This window comes from Schistocerca cancellata, chromosome 2 (assembly GCF_023864275.1).
Source record: "Schistocerca cancellata isolate TAMUIC-IGC-003103 chromosome 2, iqSchCanc2.1, whole genome shotgun sequence".
Classification (NCBI taxonomy): domain Eukaryota; kingdom Metazoa; phylum Arthropoda; class Insecta; order Orthoptera; family Acrididae; genus Schistocerca; species Schistocerca cancellata.
In genome coordinates this window covers 163,643,129-163,664,316 of record NC_064627.1, presented here as the reverse complement: position 1 = coordinate 163,664,316, position 21,188 = coordinate 163,643,129, and the positions used below count along the sequence as shown (strand labels likewise).

Sequence of the window (21,188 nt, the reverse complement as noted above, 5' to 3'; positions counted from 1 at the left end):
TCACTTTCACTCTTATTTTATTCAAAAGGTTAATAGTTTACAGGTTACATTATCATTTTAGAATAAAACATAACACGGCTAGAAAATCTTTGATTTCTCTCTTACGTTTCCCTTTTTGTCTCTTTTAAACCTAGTATTTCTTCCTTAATGGTCAATTTCCTGCATTCCATACTTTTTTTTTTTGACACTTTCTGTCTATTCTGTTTTATACCAGTCAAAGCGACATAACAAAAACAATTTAATAGTCACGTCAAAGAAGAAATTAATCTGTGCCAAAACACAGTGCTTTTACTACACAAAATTTCTACATTTCAAAATCTGTATAAACCTTTCCTGCAAAATGTACCTGACTAGCTGCCATATTTTCATCAGTTTCTTCATAAGTTTTAGTAGCATATTACAGGAAGAGGGGGTGAGAGTGAGATAGATAGAGAGAGAGAGAGAGAGAGAGAGAGAGAGAGAGAGAGAGAGTTGGCTTACAAATGGCTGATCAGATTATACCAGTCCATGTCAGAGAATTGTTATACATTACACAAAATCTATACCCAGAACACAAAAACTACACAGATAATGTGAAGGGGATACTTTTGCCTGTCCTAGCTGTGAGAGCGAGTAGTTAGTGAAGTAAAGTGATTAGCGTATTTTTAAGCTTTTCAGCATTTTATTACTGCACTCAGTGTTACGAAAGCTCTGAGCTGACATGTAAGAGAATGTTAAGAATTAGATTCCACAGCCATTGATGCATAAGAATAAGGAGATTTAGTATTCACAAAAGGTTAATACATCCAAACCACTCAATGCAGACAGCATGGAACCACTGGCAAACACACTTGTTCCATAAATAATTACAAACCATGACATAATATTTATAGCAAAGGTACTTTGATAACCACACACAGTATGCCATATATACCTTCTAGATAATTCCTGAATGATACGGTACTGTATTACAAGCACAATAAAGAGGGGCATAATGAAAATTTTGACTTTTTTTTTTAGTTATGTATTTAGTGAGAAATCACAAAATGTTATTTTTTACTCTTTACAAAAAGTAATTGACAAATAAATAAAATTATTTTTTAAAAAAATATTCTGTAGAATATTCAGTTAAATCTGACCAACTGCAACAGCTTCCTTCAACAATAACATGGACCATATGTGACTATATAATAATACGTTATAAAATTCGATCTTTATTGTGTAAACATACTACTACCGTAACACTGCATCAGTTCAAATAACCAAGTGAATGCCAGTAGTTTTATGCTCAATGTACAACTGAATGATACCAAAAACAACACACAAGGTGCAATGATACAGAAAGGACACCCTAAGAAGAAAATTCGTTCCCTGAAACTAACCTGTCGGAGGCTGTACTCTCCGATCTCGAGCGTGGCAATGCTGCTTGTGCTGCTATCTACAGCTTGACTGCTCCGTCTCCGCATGCCAACTGCATCACGAGAGAATCTCTGCTCCCCATCTAAGCAGCGAGGCTCTAGCCCGTGCCGCAGATCCTGTCTGTTTCTCAGCAGCACAATGTCCCCCTCAGTCTTCTCTCTCCGTGGTCTCACAGGAAATTCTGGACTTGCTTTGCTATGATTAAAATCTGTCAGAACAGGTTCACCATTTCTATTATTTGAACTGTTCCCCTTCTTCCCAAGCCCACCAAGGAGGTTCAAGCCAGCAACTGATGATCCTGGAATGTCAGAGCCCCTCCGTCCATTACCAGAAAATGAAATTCCAGAGCCGTGATTTTTTGATTCCATTAAAATGGCAGAATGGCGACTAGAAGCAGGGAAAAAATCAGAATTTTCACGTCGAAATCCAAATGGCACTGAAATGCGGGAATCTGATTCATTTCTGCGATGCTGGGGAGCATTTTTTTGCTCATTCACAGAAAATTTTCCACTGATATCATTCTGGCTGCTAACATCACAACTGTCTTTTTCTTTGGTTTTGTTATTGTTTTCTGTCTTATCTTCCCCCTTTAATTTGTCTAAGCGTTCACTAAAACCATGGAAATATCTACCAAAATCCAAGTCCCATTCTTTCAGCAGTTTTTGCTCATCAATTTCTGATCGTCGGCTTTGTTTGTGCTGTTGTGCTTTGGCTGCTGCTTCTCTCTTCACATACACAGCAAAGGAAAAACAATTACAACAACATAACAACAAGAATAAAATGATTAATGAACAAAAATCAAATAATTAAAAAAAAATGGTTGTGTGCAGTCATCCAAGTTATCTGTAAATCCACCCAAATGTGAATGCCTGTACTAATAACGTTACACAGGGAAACTAAGAAAGTAATTTAATTAACCATACCCCAATAATAGGAAGGACTTTGCTTAAACAAGGCCCAACAATCAGTAGGACTTACTGAAGAAAAAGAGATGATTACCCACAAATGTACTTAAGGTGATAACAACATTTTTCTGTTATCCTAATTATGTTTAATATGATTCAGAACTTATGTTTCCATAAGAACCAACATATGGAAGCCTCTTTTTGACATAAAATTTAATTTTCTGAAACACAATATACAATAGATAAATAGCAAGTAAAGTAACTAGTGGAACAATAACAAACAGACTGCAATAGACCACTGAGAGTTTTCCTCAAAATTTTTATTTCATATTTATGAGCAGTGAAAGAACACTAGCTAAGAAATGGGAGGCTTGGACTATTCTAACATAAAATACTGGGACCACATTTAAGGCTACGATTGCTGTTGAGAAGTCTGCAAGAGTACCTTTTCTTATGAGAATTCTGGTGCATGTAGCACTTAGGAGGTATCAGATTTCAAATTAAAGTTCCACTACACAGTTGTTCATATACAATGAACGTCCCTTCTTTCCAGGTGTAAACTTTTTGGTTAGCTACAATATCTGAAATGGAGAGGCATTTCTACTTACATGATGTCAGTTTTTGCACACAATTGATTCAATGCTACAACCTTAAAATGTCAGTTTTCTTCATTTGTTTATCGTGCTCAAACTATAAATGTGTGTGTAAGTTTATTGCCATCATATGCTAAACCTGTCAAAGCATATATACAACTGGCACTGACTGGCAAATGGGCATATGAAACATACATTTCAAAAGAAGAACTAATTTTAACACACTGCTACGTTAGCATACCTAAGCAAATAGCAGCATCTCTTTTGTCATTTTAATGATAATTATGTCTCATAACATAGTGTCTGATACCTTTTGTTCTCTAACATATTATGACAAGAGGTACGAGATTTTACATAGTGAATAAAAGAAAGTCTCTATTCACTGATGTGATTGTAGTAAATGTCGTTCCTCTGCATCCTCAAATTTAAATATAAGATTTGTTTAATGATATTTGCCAAAATAAGATACTGTGAGCACTGGCACAAATTACATGCTATATATGCAACATTTAGCTACACAAAATGCACAAAACAGAGCATTGATCAGCTGTGAAACTGTTTTGTTTAGCATTGAACCACAATCACAGTAATGGGTTATGTCACACTACTATATTGCACAACTGTGCAGAATTTATTCAAGTCGCAAATAACAAACGAAAGGTTAAAATAATACAGACACAAAAGTTCTTGCTAGGAAACAGCAATTTTTAGACAAGAGATAATTAAGGTACCAGGTAATGGCAAGGCTAAATACCCACTTTAACACCAATTACAAAAGAAGCACACATTTCCATGAAAGAAAAGCTTTCTTTTACACCCAAATTATGTAGGATGGAGCACCCTACACAGACACATAACTTCGAAAAATGTAGACTATCTTTTAACGAATATCTGTGGAATGGAAGTGCTAACAATCAGCTCACATATTAAATGAAAACACTTAACAGGAATTCCATATAGAGCACAAAGCTATGTACATCAAGTCACCAATCAAAAGCTTGACACATATTGTGCAACAGATCACAAAAACATACAGGAATGCAGTGCTTCTAACTATAACTAATCAAGCATAGAGACTGACATTTAAAGTTGTAATAATCATGTTGTAACTGGGAGCTTACCCTTTTCATGACAAGAGTCCTATCAGAGCCTTCTTCTTCATCTGGCGTGGGTGGCAGAGGTCTGTTTGGAGCACCACTGGAAGAAGCGCCTGAAAGAATTATTACTTGATATTTCCCATAAATTAATTTAATTTCATCAGAACATTATTCAGTACTATTAAACCCCTCTTTTATACTTTTCAGAGGAATTTAATGGTTCATAATTTTTAACAAAAAAATAAAAAAATAAAAATAAAAAGAAAAATAAAAATAAAAAAAATAAAAATAAAATTGTTTCAATTTCTTCCACTGAGTGTTTTTTTTTCCATTAGGTTTCAAGTTCATAAATACAAAAAAAATCAAAAATTTAGCAAAGTTTGAAAGTGATTACAAGAGCTGGGTATATGTTACATGCACACATATGACATCAAACTGTAGACAATAAGTGTATCTAACGTCGAATCATACAACTTGCTACCCTGTGGATGTACAATGACTAAGAAAAATTTGCAAAACTACAGGATAGCCTCTGACAACAGCTGATGCTGATTACATAACAAGACGTAAAAAACCACAGAATTACAATCTACAAATATCATAATGAAATTAAATGTATATAGACAGGTGGTGGCATAATGAAATATAATTCTGTAGGACACAATATACAGTGAAATGTAAAATTAAATTATAGCTGTGCTGTCAGGTCTCATCCTGACCACTGACACTGGAAAACACAATGTATTTTGAAAGAAGTGCCAAAAGTATGTAACAATTATGATTGTAGCTTTGCTATTAGTTCACAATCTAACCACCACTTCAAAAATCACCACTACATATTCCAAAAAATCTGTACACCATACATCACTTGATAACATTTACCTGCACAATAAGTGTTTCACACTACTTTAAAACCAGTGTCTTGCCTACATCATATTTTTTATCTTTGTTAAGTAAATGGTGTGAAATTAAGAATAATAATGTAAAAAAGAGTGGAAATTAACATCCTTAACATAGAAAATGTCAAACAGTGGGAAAACATTAATACTGGGAGCATAAAAGTGTGATATATGTTATCCAGAAAAGTGGAGCTGTACTGGGTAAAAATACTGAAAAACACAAAATATTTAGGTTACTCTCCTTCTGTGATATTGTTGTAATTCATAAATGACTTTGGCCTATGATCTGCACTACCCATTGTTTAACTCCAGCTAATCCAGTTTTGTATCTAACTTGCAACCCTCTCTTTCTTCCCTCAATAGTACGTCTAAGATGCAACTGTGACATTAGCAACCTGTAAACTTTCTTCTTCGCTTAAGTTTTGCTTGAATTAATATAATTGGCACAAGAGACAAAACTGTAATGAAAACAGAAAAATATTTTACCTTCATGTATGACCATTGTCTGAGGCTGGTGCCCTGGATCCAATGGCCTGTAGGGGGAGAGTTCAGGCCTACACAGAATGAAAGTTGGTAATAGAGAGACAGATTAAAATTAGTGCAATCAGTGTACAAAATTAACAGTACAAACAATAACTTACTATGGTTTCTGTTTAATATAATACAAGCAATTGCATTGGAAGGAGATGGGATTGACAAAAATATATTATGGAAATAGTAAAAGCACTACAAATAGAAGGTGCACAACTTCTTGGTTCACTGAAGACGATACGGCAAATAATAAGTATTGCATCCCTATGAAAATCTATTTACAAGAACTTTAATTCATCTATTTCTCTACAAACCTCCGTTGCTTTGCCTGCCATACTATTCATATTGTTTTATGTTTTATCACCTTCGCCCCCCTCCCGAAGCTAGTTCTGCAAGGTATTACCTGTTTGAAATTTATATAAAATTGAGTTTATAACCTGAGTAATATTGCACTGTAACCAACAACAAAAATCTTATAACAAACCCTTGAGTGTGAGATCGCTAGTCCAATCTTTAGTAAGGTGCATTTGAAAGTGCAGGGTTAACAATTACAACAGGAAAAATATTAGCTGCTAATGACACACCACAGCATCAAGAGGTCAACAGAAAATGTGTGGTCAAGAGGTGCAAAGATCAATCTTCTATGGAACATATGTAGTACATGTCACAAAATGGTCATCACCGACATTCTAGAAATATTTAAAAGAAACCGTTAACTTCCATCATCGACACCGACTGAAAAATAGCATGCCACAATGATCGCAAAGGTCCGCACCATCAAGATCGAAGATGAACTCCGTGGGAGTTGCAAACCGTGTAGAATGTTCAGCTCGGCGTCCACTCTTTAGGAATGCATATGGAATTATGTTGGTGTAATGGGATGAGAGAACTTGTGCAAGGTGATAGCATGCAACCAAATGTGAAACACAGAGCTTATCGTGAAACTGGCCATCCTTTAAGGCGTAACTGCAAACAGTGTGATAGGTTTTACATGCATGGAGAAAACAAACATCCAGAGACTGAATTTGTCCAATGGTTCCACATGGTATGAACTGCAATGTCACCCTTTTCAGGAAGGATAATTTGCTCTACAGGAGTACCATTTTCATATGCAGGCCGGGAATCAAGCATCAGCAAGTTATTCTGACCAGTTACTGGTCAAAAGCGGTGTTCATAATTTAGTCATAGTTCTCTTATGCCCATTTTCCCACTCCTGCTTGCTGTGATGTAAACGTTCCGTACTGCCCTTGGAAGATCACGAACATGAGAAAAAATCATAGGGGGCAGAGCAACTCCAATTTCTTGCAGCACAATAAATAACTTTCCAGCCAATTTACCATTCAAATTGAAGGTTGCCATAATCGTATACAAATGCATTAAGGCATTGATGTTAGTTGATCTTGATACAACTCTCTTGGTACCTTTAATTTTCAGGGTTCTTTCAAATGCGCCTCCTCTCCAAATCTCGACTGGTCAGAGTTGAAAACAAAGTCCTTATCAAATGATGAAGTGAGTTTGTTTATCTCATCTACAAATTTTTGAGCTGATTCCATAGTCTTCTGTGCATCATCAAGTTGACGCTTTGTTTGAAATTTCGTTATCTTATTTCTTCCACTGCTGCAGCTTTGTTTAAAATTATGCAACCATCCACGTCTTCCCTTGAAACCTCTGCAATCTATATTGTGCACCATTTGATATGCATAATGTATTAGGTCACTACAATGGGCATCCCGTAGACTGTATAGAGCATCTTTGAAATGTGGGAACACCAGTGCACCTGTCCTTCCTTGAATATCTGTAGCTTTTCTTATGCACTATACGATCATACTTCTGCATAATTATATGAAATCTGATCATAACTGTATTTGTACTGTGCTGTGGATGATCTTCCACATGTTAATTATGCTTAGTACCCGCTCTTTGGACAATGATTGTCTTTTACTACGTTTTACTGGTTACGGGATTTGTGGTTCTCGGTCCGACAAGGATAATGAATTACACAGCTTGAAAACCGTTTCCGATCACTTTCACTTGTTAAGCACATATCGTCATCACTGTACTCCCCATGTACATTGTTCGCACAGTCAAGCATAGGACACCACACTTTCCAGTGACTCATCTTGCAGGAACACTAGTATTTCATCTGTCACTTATTTCTTGGGTTCCTTTCTGATGTAATGTCACCTTCAGCAACTGTTGTTGTGGATATAATGCAATGTTTGCTTTGTTTATTATTTCCACTGCCCTGCTCTGTATCAACACCACTAGCACTGTAGTACTGTTGTGAGTTACTTGTTGACTAAGCAGTTCAACTATGCTCCTTATCCTCATGCTGTGCTCAACATTGGATACTTCCAGTCCTGTCCCCTGTTGCCACTAGCAGCCAACACTGTGGTTGCATGGTAGACAATATGTGGGGCACCGAATGCCACATCATTAGCCTTTTGTGACCTGCACTCAAGATGTTCCCTGTTAGACAAAATCCAAGTTCCAGGAACTATTGGAACGATGTGAAACACAAGTTACAACATTTGAGGACTGAGATGAGGTACAAACTTGAAAAGAATTACTGCTGATATTTGAGTTTATAATGAAAATTCAAATTTATGTCTTTTCACACTCTTATAGTACTTCAAGTAACATATAATTGCTCAGAAAGAATTATTTAAACATATCTTCCACAATCATTAATGATATAACAGTGAGAATTCTAATGTAAACAAGCTCCGCTGTTATTTATTGCTGACTCGAGATAACAGCAAATGATTCCAATTAGGGATACAAACCACATTCTAACTTCTTCCACTATGACTGTACCACTCTCCATCTTCCAAATGTACTGCTGGTGTAGAACCAAAAAGAACGGGAAAAAAATATATAGCAATTGTTTCATGATAGGCACAGCTACCAGACAATGCCACATTAAGCAAATTTTAGTGCCTAAACAATGTACCTAAGTCCAACAAATACATAGGTGGTCTACAATGAGCTTCTTGATTTTGGCATAGTCCATACTACAACAGGTCCCAGTTTCTCAGTTGCTGTTCATTTATTCAAAGAAACTGGTGTCAATTGCAAAGGGCTGAATATCAATCAGTGCTTTCAGAGTTAAGTATGTCATAATCAAACAAAAGGAGTTCCACTGTGCATTCAGAAGATAGCAGCCAATTTAAAAATAAACAAACAAATAAAAACACCAATGAAATTTCTTATGAAGTGTAACCCCTTGAAAAGACAAAGATGCACCCAAGAACACAATACACATTCCGCAAGAGTACGGAACACACGGACAACTGCTTTTCCTAAGGAATGATGCATCAGATCAACAAACAACAGTGTGCCACACACTATGTATCACAATCAATACAGGCATGTTTAAGTATCTCGTACAATAAACTTAACGTAAGACAGCCACAACATGATGGCTTTGCTTGACCAACATGATCGTCAGAATGTTGTTCTTTGAGAAATAGGAGGAGGTTGTGCAGCCTCCATTTTATGCATAAATGAACACCTGAAGCTTAACATCCGTTCCCGATATAATGAACAACAACCCAAGCGGTCTCCACATTTGCAGTGCATTACAAGATCTACTTGAAGCTGTAAAATTTCCTTATGGGCAGGACTAACACAATTAAAGTGAGAGTATTTACATTTGCAAGCACACTGTTTGTTGAAGCTTTTACTTATTTTATTTATATTTATTCATCCAAGGATCATCTCACAACTATATTGGATTTGTTGAGGTAATACGACGCACATCAATAGGCCAAAATAAACAACACACAGCACACATAACATGCTTTGACAGGGAATAGGACAGGTGGTCAGTTGTGGTCTTGATTAAGGAACCATCCCAAAATTTGCCTTAATGATCTAGGAAAACCATAGAAAACCCAAATCTGGATGGTTGAACAGAGCAGCTCCATCCTCCCAAATATGAATTAAGTGTCTTTAAGGCCACACTGCCTCATTCAGTCATTCCCTATAGTATAAAGTTTCTTGATTTACACATGATTTGTTTCTGGTTACTTACTATTATTTTTCTTCACAGTATGTAAAGAAATTGCTGGTTAGATTATTGCATATCAACAATTAACTAAGTTCCTTGTCTTTTTGATAAGTCCGCTGTCACACAACTTTCGTGATTCAGTACCTACCTTCATTATCTAATTTGTGAGAATAAAACAAAAGAGTTAACTAAACAAACATCCAGACCTAATTTTGCACAGTCTCCAACATACCAGTTGCATAAAAAATGAATGAAATGTTCATGGAAAATGCCAAGTTGCACCTGCATCCAGTATCTACAAAATGGAGAGCACCAAGCATTTTTGTACTAGTTACGCAGTGAACTAATGCAATAGGGTTGGGATCCCATCAGTGACAAAGATGACACCAACCACCACCCAATTCGACATTCATCATGGTGATGGTATATATGGATGTATGTAAATGTCTAAACCAACACATTTTCTCTACTTTCTCCCAATTTACCAATAAAAATGAAAAATTGTACATCTGTGTAGACTCAATATGTTCAAAACAAAATGAAGCAAATCACTATATCTACAATGTGTTAACCCCATGTACAAAATAATGTCTCACATTATGGCAGAGTATCAGGTATGTTTTGACCACAATTTCTATAAATCCTACTCAGAACAGCAGCAATGACAAAACAACGTACAGTGGTTTTGGAGGATCGCTTGCCAGAAGTGTCCCATCATTGCGGACTTTGCCATCATCATCGTCATCAGAATCTGAGTCAGCAGCATCCAAAATGGAAGAAGAAGATTGTGGAAGAGATGATGGTAAAGGTCCTTTCCCATTTTGACGAGATCTTGCTGGTACTTCCTGCTGGCCCATAACTAACTCATTCAGCTGATCCACAATCATGTCCAAATCCTAGAAACAAAAAATAAGAAACTTTCAAGCAGAGCTGCAGCTAAAAAAAAAAAAAAAAGAGGGAAATGCATTAATGTTCTAACAACAAAAGACAGTCCAGATCACAATAATTTTTTTTTTTTGTTACTGCAATTAAAAATAGGTAATATATTGCGATCTGCACTGCCTTTTATTATTAAAATGTTAAATCTGACTGCTGTGGTTCCTCAATGACATAAACATTATACATAATATTCTATTCCAAGGATTGGTTAATAGCTATAATTTTATCCACTGCTCAATGGAAGCAGATTTAAGAGAGTAATTTGGCCCATCCATATTAATATCTTGCGATCTGATCACATTAAAACTGACGAATTTCTAAAGAACAAGCTTCCACCTTCAGGTGTACACCATCACAATGATCAAACCATCTCAATATATATGAATATAATAGAGGGAAACGTTCCACGTGGGAAAAATATATTTAAAAAGAAAGATGATGAGACTTACCAAACAAAAGCGCTGGCAGGTCGATAGACACACAGACAAACACAAACATACACACAAAATCTAGCTTTCGCAACCAATGGTTGCCTCGTCAGGAAAGAGGGAAGGAGAGGGAAAGACAAAAGGATTTGGGTTTTAAGGGAGAGGGTAAGGAGTCATTCCAATCCCGGGAGCGGAAAGACTCACCTTAGGGGGAAAAAAGGAGGGAAAAAAGGACAGGTATACACTCGCACACACACACATATCCATCCTCATATACCATATATGAGGATGGATATGTGTGTGTGTGCGAGTGTATACCTGTCCTTTTTTCCCTCCTTTTTTCCCCCTAAGGTGAGTCTTTCCGCTCCCGGGATTGGAATGACTCCTTACCCTCTCCCTTAAAACCCAAATCCTTTTGTCTTTCCCTCTCCTTCCCTCTTTCCTGACGAGGCAACCATTGGTTGCGAAAGCTAGATTTTGTGTGTATGTTTGTGTTTGTCTGTGTGTCTATCGACCTGCCAGCGCTTTTGTTTGGTAAGTCTCATCATCTTTCTTTTTAAATATACATCTCAATATATATGCGCTGAGATACTTTGATTCTTGTGTGTGTATGGAGGGGGGGGGGGGGGGGGGGGTGTGTGCACGTGTGTGTGTGTGTGTGTGTGTGTGTGTGTGTGAAGATGGAAAATTGTACCTCAGAAATCTGTTAAGTTTCCGTGTGATAAACAGGGTTAGGATTTTTTTATGCACACCTTTTTTTTAGGGTAAATTAAACCCCTTTGGAAAGATACCACAGTGCGAAAGTTTTCCTGTAGTTGTGAAAAGAACATGTTTTCATGACCCTTTTTGGGATCTTCATTCCTTTCCTGTTTTCTTCTGACCCTGTCCATAATCCCCATTTTTCTTTCTTTTCTTTTACTGTAGCTTCTTGGTAATCACCTTGAGAGCATTTTACTCTGAAGTGCCAAACTGGCATAGGCATGCATATTCAAATATAGAGAGATGTAAAAAGGCAGAATATGGCGCTGCGGTCAGCAATGCCTATATAAGACAACAAGTGTGTGGTGCAGTTGTTAGATCTGTCACTGCTGCTACAATGGTAGGTTATCTACATTTAAGTGAGTTTGAATGTGGTCTTATAGTTGACACACAAGCGATAGGACACAGCTCTCCTAGGTAGCGATGAAGTGGGGATTTTCCCATATGACCTTTTCACGAGAGTACCATGAATATCAGGAATCCAGTGAAACATCAAATCTCCGACATCTCTAAGGCCTGAAAAGGGTCCTGCAAGAATAGGACCAATGATGATTGAAGAGAATCGTTCAATGTGACAGAATTGTAACCCTTCCACAAATTGCTGCAGATTTCAATGCTGGGCCATCAACAAGTGTCATTGTGCAACTCATTCAATGAAACATCATCAATATGGACTTTTGGAGCCAAAGGCCCACTTGTGTACCCTTGATGAATGGAAGAAAGCCCTTGATGACTGCATGAAAGAAAGCTTTACGCCTAGCTTCCTGTCTGATCACCTGCATCCATTCATGTCCATTGTGCATTCCGATGGACTTAGGCAATACCAGCATAACAATGTGACACCCCACACGTCCAGCATTGCTACAGAGTGTCTCTAGGAACATTCTTCTGAGTTAAACGCATCCGCTGGCCACCAAACTCCCCAGAAATGAACATTATTGAGCATATCTGGGATGCCTTGCAATGTGCTGTTCGGAAGAGATCTCCATTCCCTCACACTCTTATGGATTAATGGACAGTCCTACAGGATTCATGGCGTCAGTTCCTTCCAGCACTACTTCAGACATTAGTCGAGTCCATGCCACGTCATGTTGTGGCACTTCTGCATGCTCACAGAGGCACTACATGATATTAGACAGGTGTACCAGTTTCTTTGGCTCTTCAGTGTATTATTCATAAGAGAGATGGCTTGTAAGTTTAATTCCATTTCTCTATAGTTTCAAATCAATGCAATATATTTAAATTTCAATTAATGTATCCTCAGCTTGCAGTGAATATGCGAATAGTAAGCCTACTTCCTTCAGTAAACGTAGGACTAAAAGCACGCCGCAATAATGGAAAATAATTGTGTTTCTGACAAATACTATCCATCTCACTTTACTGCTATAAATAACTTACAACAATGCAAATGACAATGAGAGTACTTCACTGACTGTATTTCACTCTATCCTTCTAATTTCACCAGAATCAGTAGCCTGCTGTTCGGGAATGTTACTTTGTTACTAAAGAAGTTTATTACTAGATTTTAGATTTTACCATAGCGAAGGTGTACAGTACCTACTTTTTTTATTCTGGCTCATAAATCCAAACCAAATTTCATAGAAATTGATGGAGCTGTTATGCTATGTACTATTTATGACTGAGGAATTTTGTTAGGAGAAAAACACCAGTGAGATCGCATCAAACAATACATTTCCAGCTAAGAGTATTAAAAGAAGATGACTCTTCAAACAAACAAATTACACCAGCCTCTGTTACAAAATGCATCTGAAGCAAAATTTGAAGGAATTCAACACCGATTTGTGTGCAGTTCTTACACAAGCAGAAATTCCGCTCAGTAAGTTGAACCATCCAGCCTTCAAGGGATTTCTTCAGGAATACACAAATAATACTTTAAGTAAAAACTACATAGAGCCCATTTAGTAAGAAACAATAAAAAGAATCAAGGAGAAAGTGTCTGTGACTGATGTGGGAATCATTCTAGATGCAACTACAGACTCAATGGAGCAATATGTTTTAACATTTTAGTTTTACCCTTAGCAGGGGAAATAATTAAGCCCAGGTTGTGACAATTATACAGGCTGCAAAAAGCTAATGCCAGCACAGTAATGCAATCTATCATAGATTTCTATCGAAAACTGTGGCCTAGCGGTATCAAGTTTGAAAACATTCTTCTGGTGGTTACAGACCAGCCTCCATGCATGGTCTCAATTGTTAATCAACTGAAAATTTTTATTCCCTAACTTGAAGTACGTTGACATGCTTGGTCCATGCCCTTCACGGGGATTGTGAATCCATAAGGAATGAAGATGACAATGCATATCACTTCATCTCTCCACTGAAAGCTCTGTGCAGTGTTGTTGTCTTCCCTTCCAAGTTTCCCAGTCACTACTTGCTGGAGATCTTGGATTTAGTGTGCTGCTATGTTTTGTGAGAGTTCTGAGAAGATTAAAAGAGTTCTTTCGTTCTTTGTACCCAGCCAACGCAGATGCGATTTCCAAGCCACAGTCACTTTCATTACCAGTGAAAATACATAATTTGCAGTCAGAACTATTTTTTGTCCATAGTTACAAACGCCTGCCTGCAGCTATTGCAAAGGACAGAAGAGAAGGAAAAAACAATGGGATACTGTTACTTCTGTGAAGAAGAGGCAGATGGCCTTACCAAAGTCTAGTCTTAAGAAGAACCCGGATACTGAGGAATTTACCACTCCTGTACAGTTGCCATTCCAAGTGAGTAGTAAGTTTGCCCCATTGGTTTCTGTGGTTGTCTAAAGAAGCTGTAACATCTACAAAGACATTTCTATCTCCTAACACAAACACACTTATTTTCAAAAACGTAAAGACGCTGAATGTCTCTAATTAAAAAAAAAGATTCATTCATTTTTCTTATGAGCAGGGTGTATATGTGGACAAGAAAAATAAATAAATAAATAAATTCCTCGATTTTTATTTCCCGGTTAAAAAAGCACTTTTAACGTGTGAAAATACACTTCTTCATAGCTCAAAAATAGACTTCTTCCATTTTAAGTGACAGTACACTTTCACCCGAAACTATAAAAATATCAATCCTTTGAATGGTAAATGTTTTATACACCTGCGTAGAACTTCCTTGCACTCCGGAAAACAAAAGAATTTGGCAAAAAAGAAGTTTTGGAAAGATCTTTAATGTGCAACAAATTTACACTGCATATTTTCGTATTCTATGGATTTGAATTGCACCAGACACAGCACATTAGTTTCCGAAGCATTGAAATTGAGATTGAAATGCACTTTGGTAAGCCAATCATAGCTCATGTTATGTGATCTCGCCAGCCAATGACAGCAGATATTCAGAGTGTAGGACACGTGATGTAGTCAGCCAATAGCAACATCACTGTTAAGTAGCACGAACCCACAAATAGGAAAAGTTAATGGTTTAAATTAATGCACATAGTGCCGCTACAAGAAAAGCTAAGCTTTCACATATAATATTGGTCTTTTTATGTGTGTTACACTTTAAGATACATCACACAAATGTGCCAGTAAAATTTTACGTAACCTGTTAGAAACAGGTTTGTTTCAGCAGTTGCCTGAGAGCACCAGAAAACATTTTAATGCGCGCGGGCAGAACAGTTTGGAATGAAACACTTCGTTTCTAATAAACTGACTGTCTCTGTGGGAAAAATTAATAAAACCCACATTTATTTCACAAAGCGACAAAAATAACTTCATTGTTCTGCAAGACAATTAATGCTCGACAGCGAAATATGGAAATAAAATAAAATCAGAAAACTGAAACTAATAACATATTTTGGCCTTCTGCAATTATGTGAATGTGTTTTAATTTACTTGACCACTCCCAGCTACAGAAATCTGTTTTGTTTTAATTTGATGTGAGAACTGTAAACGAGGAGGAAGCAGCAAAATCACTAAAAGTAAACACGGCTCACATGGAGACTAACTCCCTCCCCACTACAACCCAGAGTGTTCTGCGTATGTGCGAATCTGGCAGCTTGGGCACGACAGAAAAATTTTTCCAGGTAGCAACTGGCTGCCTGTTACTACTGCTGATACAGATAACAGCCACATTTCAAGTAGCCAGAAGCGGAAAAGGTACTGCCCATATGCAGCTCAACTGTACATGCGCGTGAGCTCGCTGAACACTGCACAAATGTACTTAATATAAACAGTTGTGACGTCACGCTCACTGGCAGCAGTTTACTGTTATAAAGTATTCCATAGTCTTCATTCTAAAGCCTTTAACACATTTTGCTGTTTATCAGTTCTTACCAGTCAAAACTATAAAAATTTAACTGAAGACTAAAACTGAAAAATTCCAGAGTTTTTCATGGTTTTCTCCTGGATAAAAAAATTCCCAGGTTTTTCCCAGATATCCAGGAGCATACACACCCTGTATGAGTGATGATTTGCTGTACTTTTTTGCAACGCAATACTCTAGAATAGGAGAAAGAGAATTTTCTGCATTAGCTGAGTAATTCAGCACCTTTTTGTTCCTTTCTTACCGTATTTTAGCACCTTTTTCCCTTTGTTTTTCATCTAAAAATACCAACCCTGTTGATCAGGTTTTAATGTGGGTTGAACCAAACGCTTATCTTGACTACGAGCCTGCAGATACCGGCCACTTTGTGTAGGTTTCCTTTACACGCTGTGGCTGAGGTGTCCATAGGTTTTTCAGCAAAACCAGGATATTCTATAAGAAATACAATGATGTGAAAGTGTGCTTAAACAATCCCACAACCGTACTATCAAATAACTGGGAGAGAAGATCTGTACAGTCTTTATCAGGAACGTGAGTATAGGGAGACCACATCAAACCTGATCATTATATTACCTTCTCCAACATGAAGACGTTTAATTCAGTGGATAAAATCATTAGTGTTTTTGCACAGCGACCCACATGCAGCATAAGGAGGCTAGCTAGATGTTCCATCTGTCTGTAAATTGGGGACTCAATAGAGTTCACAATGAGGAGAAGTTGCTTTTATCATTACATCAATGATAAAACTATCATCTGGCCCACAGACGTGAAAGCTGGGAGAATTCTTAGAACATCAAAATGGCAGTCACAACCACATTAGATTTACAATGACAGAGAGAGAGAGAGAGAGAGAGAGAGAGAGAGAGAGAGAGAGAGAGAGATGGTGCACTGCCCTTCCTTAACATCCTGACTTGCCAGAAAGCCAATGGACACCTCAGCCACAGTGTGTACAGGAGACCTACAGAATGTTTGGAGTGTACAAAATACCATGCATGGTGACTGTTACTATAGGGTGTATACATGGACAAGGAAACAAAATTCCCGGATTTTCCGGTTAAAAATACACTTTCTCTTGGATGAAAATACATTTTTTCTGTGTTAAGTGGCAGTATACTTTCCATCAGAATTGTAAAATTTATCAATCCTTTGAAGGGTTAAGGTTTTATGCACCGGCTTGAACTTCCCGGCATATTAGTAAACGACCACAAGCGAAATAAAGAAAGATATTTGATGTGCAGCAACAAGTACACTGCATATTTTCATATTACAAAAATATAAATTTGAATTCCACCAAACACAGCACTTTAGTATCTGAAGCATTGAAATCGAGATTGCAGTGCGCTTTTGTAAATCAATCATAGCTCAAGTCATGTGATCTCGCCAGCCAATGAAAGCAGATATTCGGAGCATAGAACATGTGATGTAGTCGGCGAACAGCAACATCACTGTTAAGCAGCGCGAATACACAAGTAGGAAAAGTACATGGTTTAAATTAATATACAAGTGTGGCTATAAGAAAAGCTACGCTTTCACGAATATCAAGAGTGCAGATGGAAACCCAGTTCTAACCAAAGAAGGGAAAGCAGAAAGGTGGAAGGAGTATATAGAGGGTCTATACAGAGGCGATGTACATGAGGACAATATTATGGAAATGGAAGAGAATGTAGATGAAGATGAAATGGGAGATATGATACCGTGTGAAGAGTTCGACAGAGCACTCAAAGACCTGAAACGAAATAATGCCCCGGGAGTAGACAACATTCCATTAGAACTACTGACAGTCTTGGGAGAGCCAGTCCTGACAAAGCTCTACCATCTGGTGAGCAAGATGTACGAGACAGGAGAAATACCCTCACACTTCAAGAAGAATATAATAATTCCAATCCAAAAGAAAGCAGTTGTTGACAGATGTGAAAATGACCGAACTATCAGTTTAATAAGTCACAGCCGCAAAATACTAACGCGAATTCTTTACAGACGAATGGAGAAACTGGTAGAAGCCGACCTCGGGGAAGATCAGTTTGGATTCCGTAGAAATACTGGAACACGTGAGGCAATACTGACCCTACGACTTATCTTAGAAGAAAGATTAAGAAAAGGCAAACCTACATTCCTAGCATTTGTAGACTTAGAGAAAGCTTTTGAATATGTTGACTGAAATAATCTCTTTCAAATTCTGAAGGTGGCAGGTATAAAATACAGGGAGCGAAACTGTATTTACAATTTGTACAGAAACCAGATGGCAGTTATAAGAGTTGAGGGGCATGAAAGGGAAGCAGTGGTTGGGAAGGGAGTGAGACAGGGTTGTAGCCTCTCCCCGATGCTATTCAATCTGTATATTGAGCAAGCAGTAAAGGAAACAAAAGAAAAATTCGGAGTAGGTATTTAAATCCATGGAGACGAAATAAAAACTTTTGAGATTCGCCGATGACATTGTAATTCTGTCGGAGACAGCAAAGGACTTGGAAGAGCAGTTGAACGGAATGGACAGTGTCTTGAAAGGAGGATATAAGATGAACAACAACAAAAGCAAAATGAGTATAATCGAATGTAGCCGAATTAAGTCGGGTGATGCTGAGGGAGTTAGATTAGGAAATGAGACACTTAAAATAGTAAAGGAGTTTTGCTATTTGGGGAGCAAAATAACTGATGACGGTCAAAGTAGAGAAGTATAAAATGTAGACTGGCAATGGAAAGGAAAGCGTTTCTGAAGAAGAGAAATTTGTTAACATCGAGTATAGATTGAAGTATCAGGAAGTCGTTCCTGAAAGTATTTGTATGGAGTGTAGCCATGTATGGAAGTGAAACATGGAAGATAAATAGTTTGGACAAGAAGAGAATAGAAGCTTTTGAAATGTGGTGCTACAGAAGAATGCTGAAGATTAGATGGGTAAATCACATAACTAATGAAGAGGTATTGAATACAATTGGGGAGAAGAGGAGTTTGTGGCACAACTTGACAAGAAGAAGGGACCCGTTGGTAGGACACGTTCTGAGGCATCAAGGGACCACAAATTTAACATTGGAGGGCAGTGTGGAGGGTAAAAATCATACAGGGAGACCAAGAGATGAATACATTAAGCAGATTCAGAAGGATGTAGGTTGCAGTAAGTACTGGGAGATGAAGAAGCTTGCGCAGGATAGGGTAGCATGGAGAGCTGCATCAAACCAGTCTCAGGACTGAAGACCACAACAACAACAACAACAACAACAACAACAACAACATACTTTTACGTCTAATACTGGTCTCGGAGATCAATTGGCCACCAGAAAAGCAAAGCTTTCACATATAAATTGGTCTTTTTTTACGTGTGTCACACTATAAGTAAGATACATCACACAAATGTGCCAGTAAAATTTTAAATAATGACATAAATGTCTGGTCTTCTGGGCTCAAAATTCTTCTAAGGGGCTGGTCCTCAAGAGTGTTAAGTTTTAAATAAGAGTAGAACACTCTGTGATTTAAGAAATCTATCGCACATTCTCACACGCATCATAATTCATCTTGCGTAAAAGGAAATTTACATTGAAATTGATGGTTTTCAAACCACCATTTGCAATATTTTCCAGTGAGCTATTAGAAACAGGTTCGTTTCAGCAGCTGCCGTTGACTGCCTGAAAACAGTAATTACTGCGCGTGCGCAGCTACGATTACATAAGAAGCCTCTATGTTCATACGTTTAAAGCATTAAAACGTCTTCCATTATGTTATAAAAGAAACAGGAATCAGATAATACTCCAAAAGCATAGGAATTTCATAAACCATACTAAGATACATAATTCCACTTAAAGTGTACATTCACGTGTCCAGATTCACAATGAAGTAGGCCCCAACCTGATACTAAGGTTTTCAGTGTGGTTTTCCGGATGTAATTTTTCTTGGAGTGCCAGTACTACATTATCTCATGTTTGGTTCTTTATTATGGCATAATGCCATACATGCCAGAGGTGAAAATGTGCACTTGACATCCAGCAAACAGTTGAAACTAGCCAATAGTCTGGAATGAAACACTTCGTTTCAAATAAACTGACTGCCTCTGTGGAAAAGATTAATAACAGCCAAATTTCTTCAGCAAATCGATGAAAATAATTTCACTGTTCTGCAATGTGATTAATGCTTGACTGTTAAAAACCTAGACATAAAATAAAACCAACAAACTGAATCTAATAAAGTATTTTAGACTTCCAGAATTATGTGAATGTATTTTAATTCAACTGATGGCTCCTGGCCACGGAAATCTGTTTGGTTTCATTTGATGTGAGCTGTAAATGAAGAGGAAATAGCAAAATCATTAAATGTAATCACTGCATGCAAGAAAATTTTTTTCTGGGTAGCATATGGCTGCTTGCTACAGCCGGTACAGCCAACAGCCCCACTTTCAAGTAGCCAGGAGCAGGAGAATGTACTGTTCATACTCAACTGTGCAGGCGCATGATTCCAGTGGCAACTGCTCTAAAGAAGCTAATGTGCACAATTGTGACGTCACGCTCATCACAAGCAGTTTGTATGAATTATTGTACAGTCTTTCATCCTAATGCCTTTAACACATATTGCTATTGGCAGACACTTGCATGTGCCGTGTGTTTTGTTGCAAATGGCGCATTTCCTTTCAAATGTAAGTTTTACTTTATTTTTTCCTCTCGTTTATGTTTTATCGCTACAGTATAATGCTGCAGTAGCGGGATACAATAATATTCTTGGTTAAACTATCAGTTCTTAGCAGTCAAAATTACCAAGGTTTAACTGAAAACTAAAAGAGTGAAAAATTCCCCAAATTCTAAAAAATTCCCATGTTTTTCCTGTTTTTCTCCCAGATGAAGAAATTCCCAGGTTTTTCTCGAGGTGTATACACCCTGTACTATGTTGGCTGAACAGTATTCATTGTAGGGCAATGCCGGATGGAAAACGAAAGGTGCTTATGCCAACACTATCCTGAAAAATCAGTTGTGGCAGAGCACGCTTTAGCAACAGAAATAAAAATATCTGGAAGCCCCATCAACAAGGACGGTGGTTTGGGGATCAGCACAGCCGGGGACCCAGCCAATGCATTTAAAAGCAGGCACGAGGGATGGGGGAAGATAACATTACTATATCCAGCGAGGAAGCAAGCAGCAGTGAAATCACAGCCAGTAGCATGGCTGTATAACTGAGAGCAACAGTGCTACGGTAGTCATTTACCACTTAGCAATGGCCAAGGAGAGCTCAGTGAAAAGCTTGTAGGATTTTAAGCATCTGACGTGCCTGGAAGCCCGAAAGGATTTTATTAATTCATATAACCGTGAGATTCATAGATAAAGGATTTTCTGTGATGAACTGAAATTAATTTATATTTATCCTCCCCTTAGGTGCAGTGCGTCTGCTAAAGG

The 21,188-nt window shown here is 37.6% G+C and overlaps 1 protein-coding gene across 3 annotated transcripts in view; it reads right to left on the bottom strand.

Moving 5' to 3' along the window:
* The window catches only part of LOC126161451 (serine/threonine-protein kinase mig-15), a 327,531-nt gene that overhangs the window by 137,612 nt on the left and 168,731 nt on the right, over window positions 1–21,188 (bottom strand). For 2 of the 3 annotated variants that reach the window (XM_049917269.1, XM_049917270.1), the window contains exons 13-16: window positions 10,114–10,331; window positions 5,379–5,446; window positions 4,018–4,106; window positions 1,362–2,123 (exon numbers count right to left, since the gene is read on the bottom strand). In XM_049917269.1, the coding sequence (XP_049773226.1) occupies window positions 1,362–2,123; window positions 4,018–4,106; window positions 5,379–5,446; window positions 10,114–10,331 (1,137 nt within the window). The remainder of the gene's footprint in view (window positions 1–1,361; window positions 2,124–4,017; window positions 4,107–5,378; window positions 5,447–10,113; window positions 10,332–21,188) is intronic. The other variant, XM_049917271.1, reaches the window with a different exon arrangement.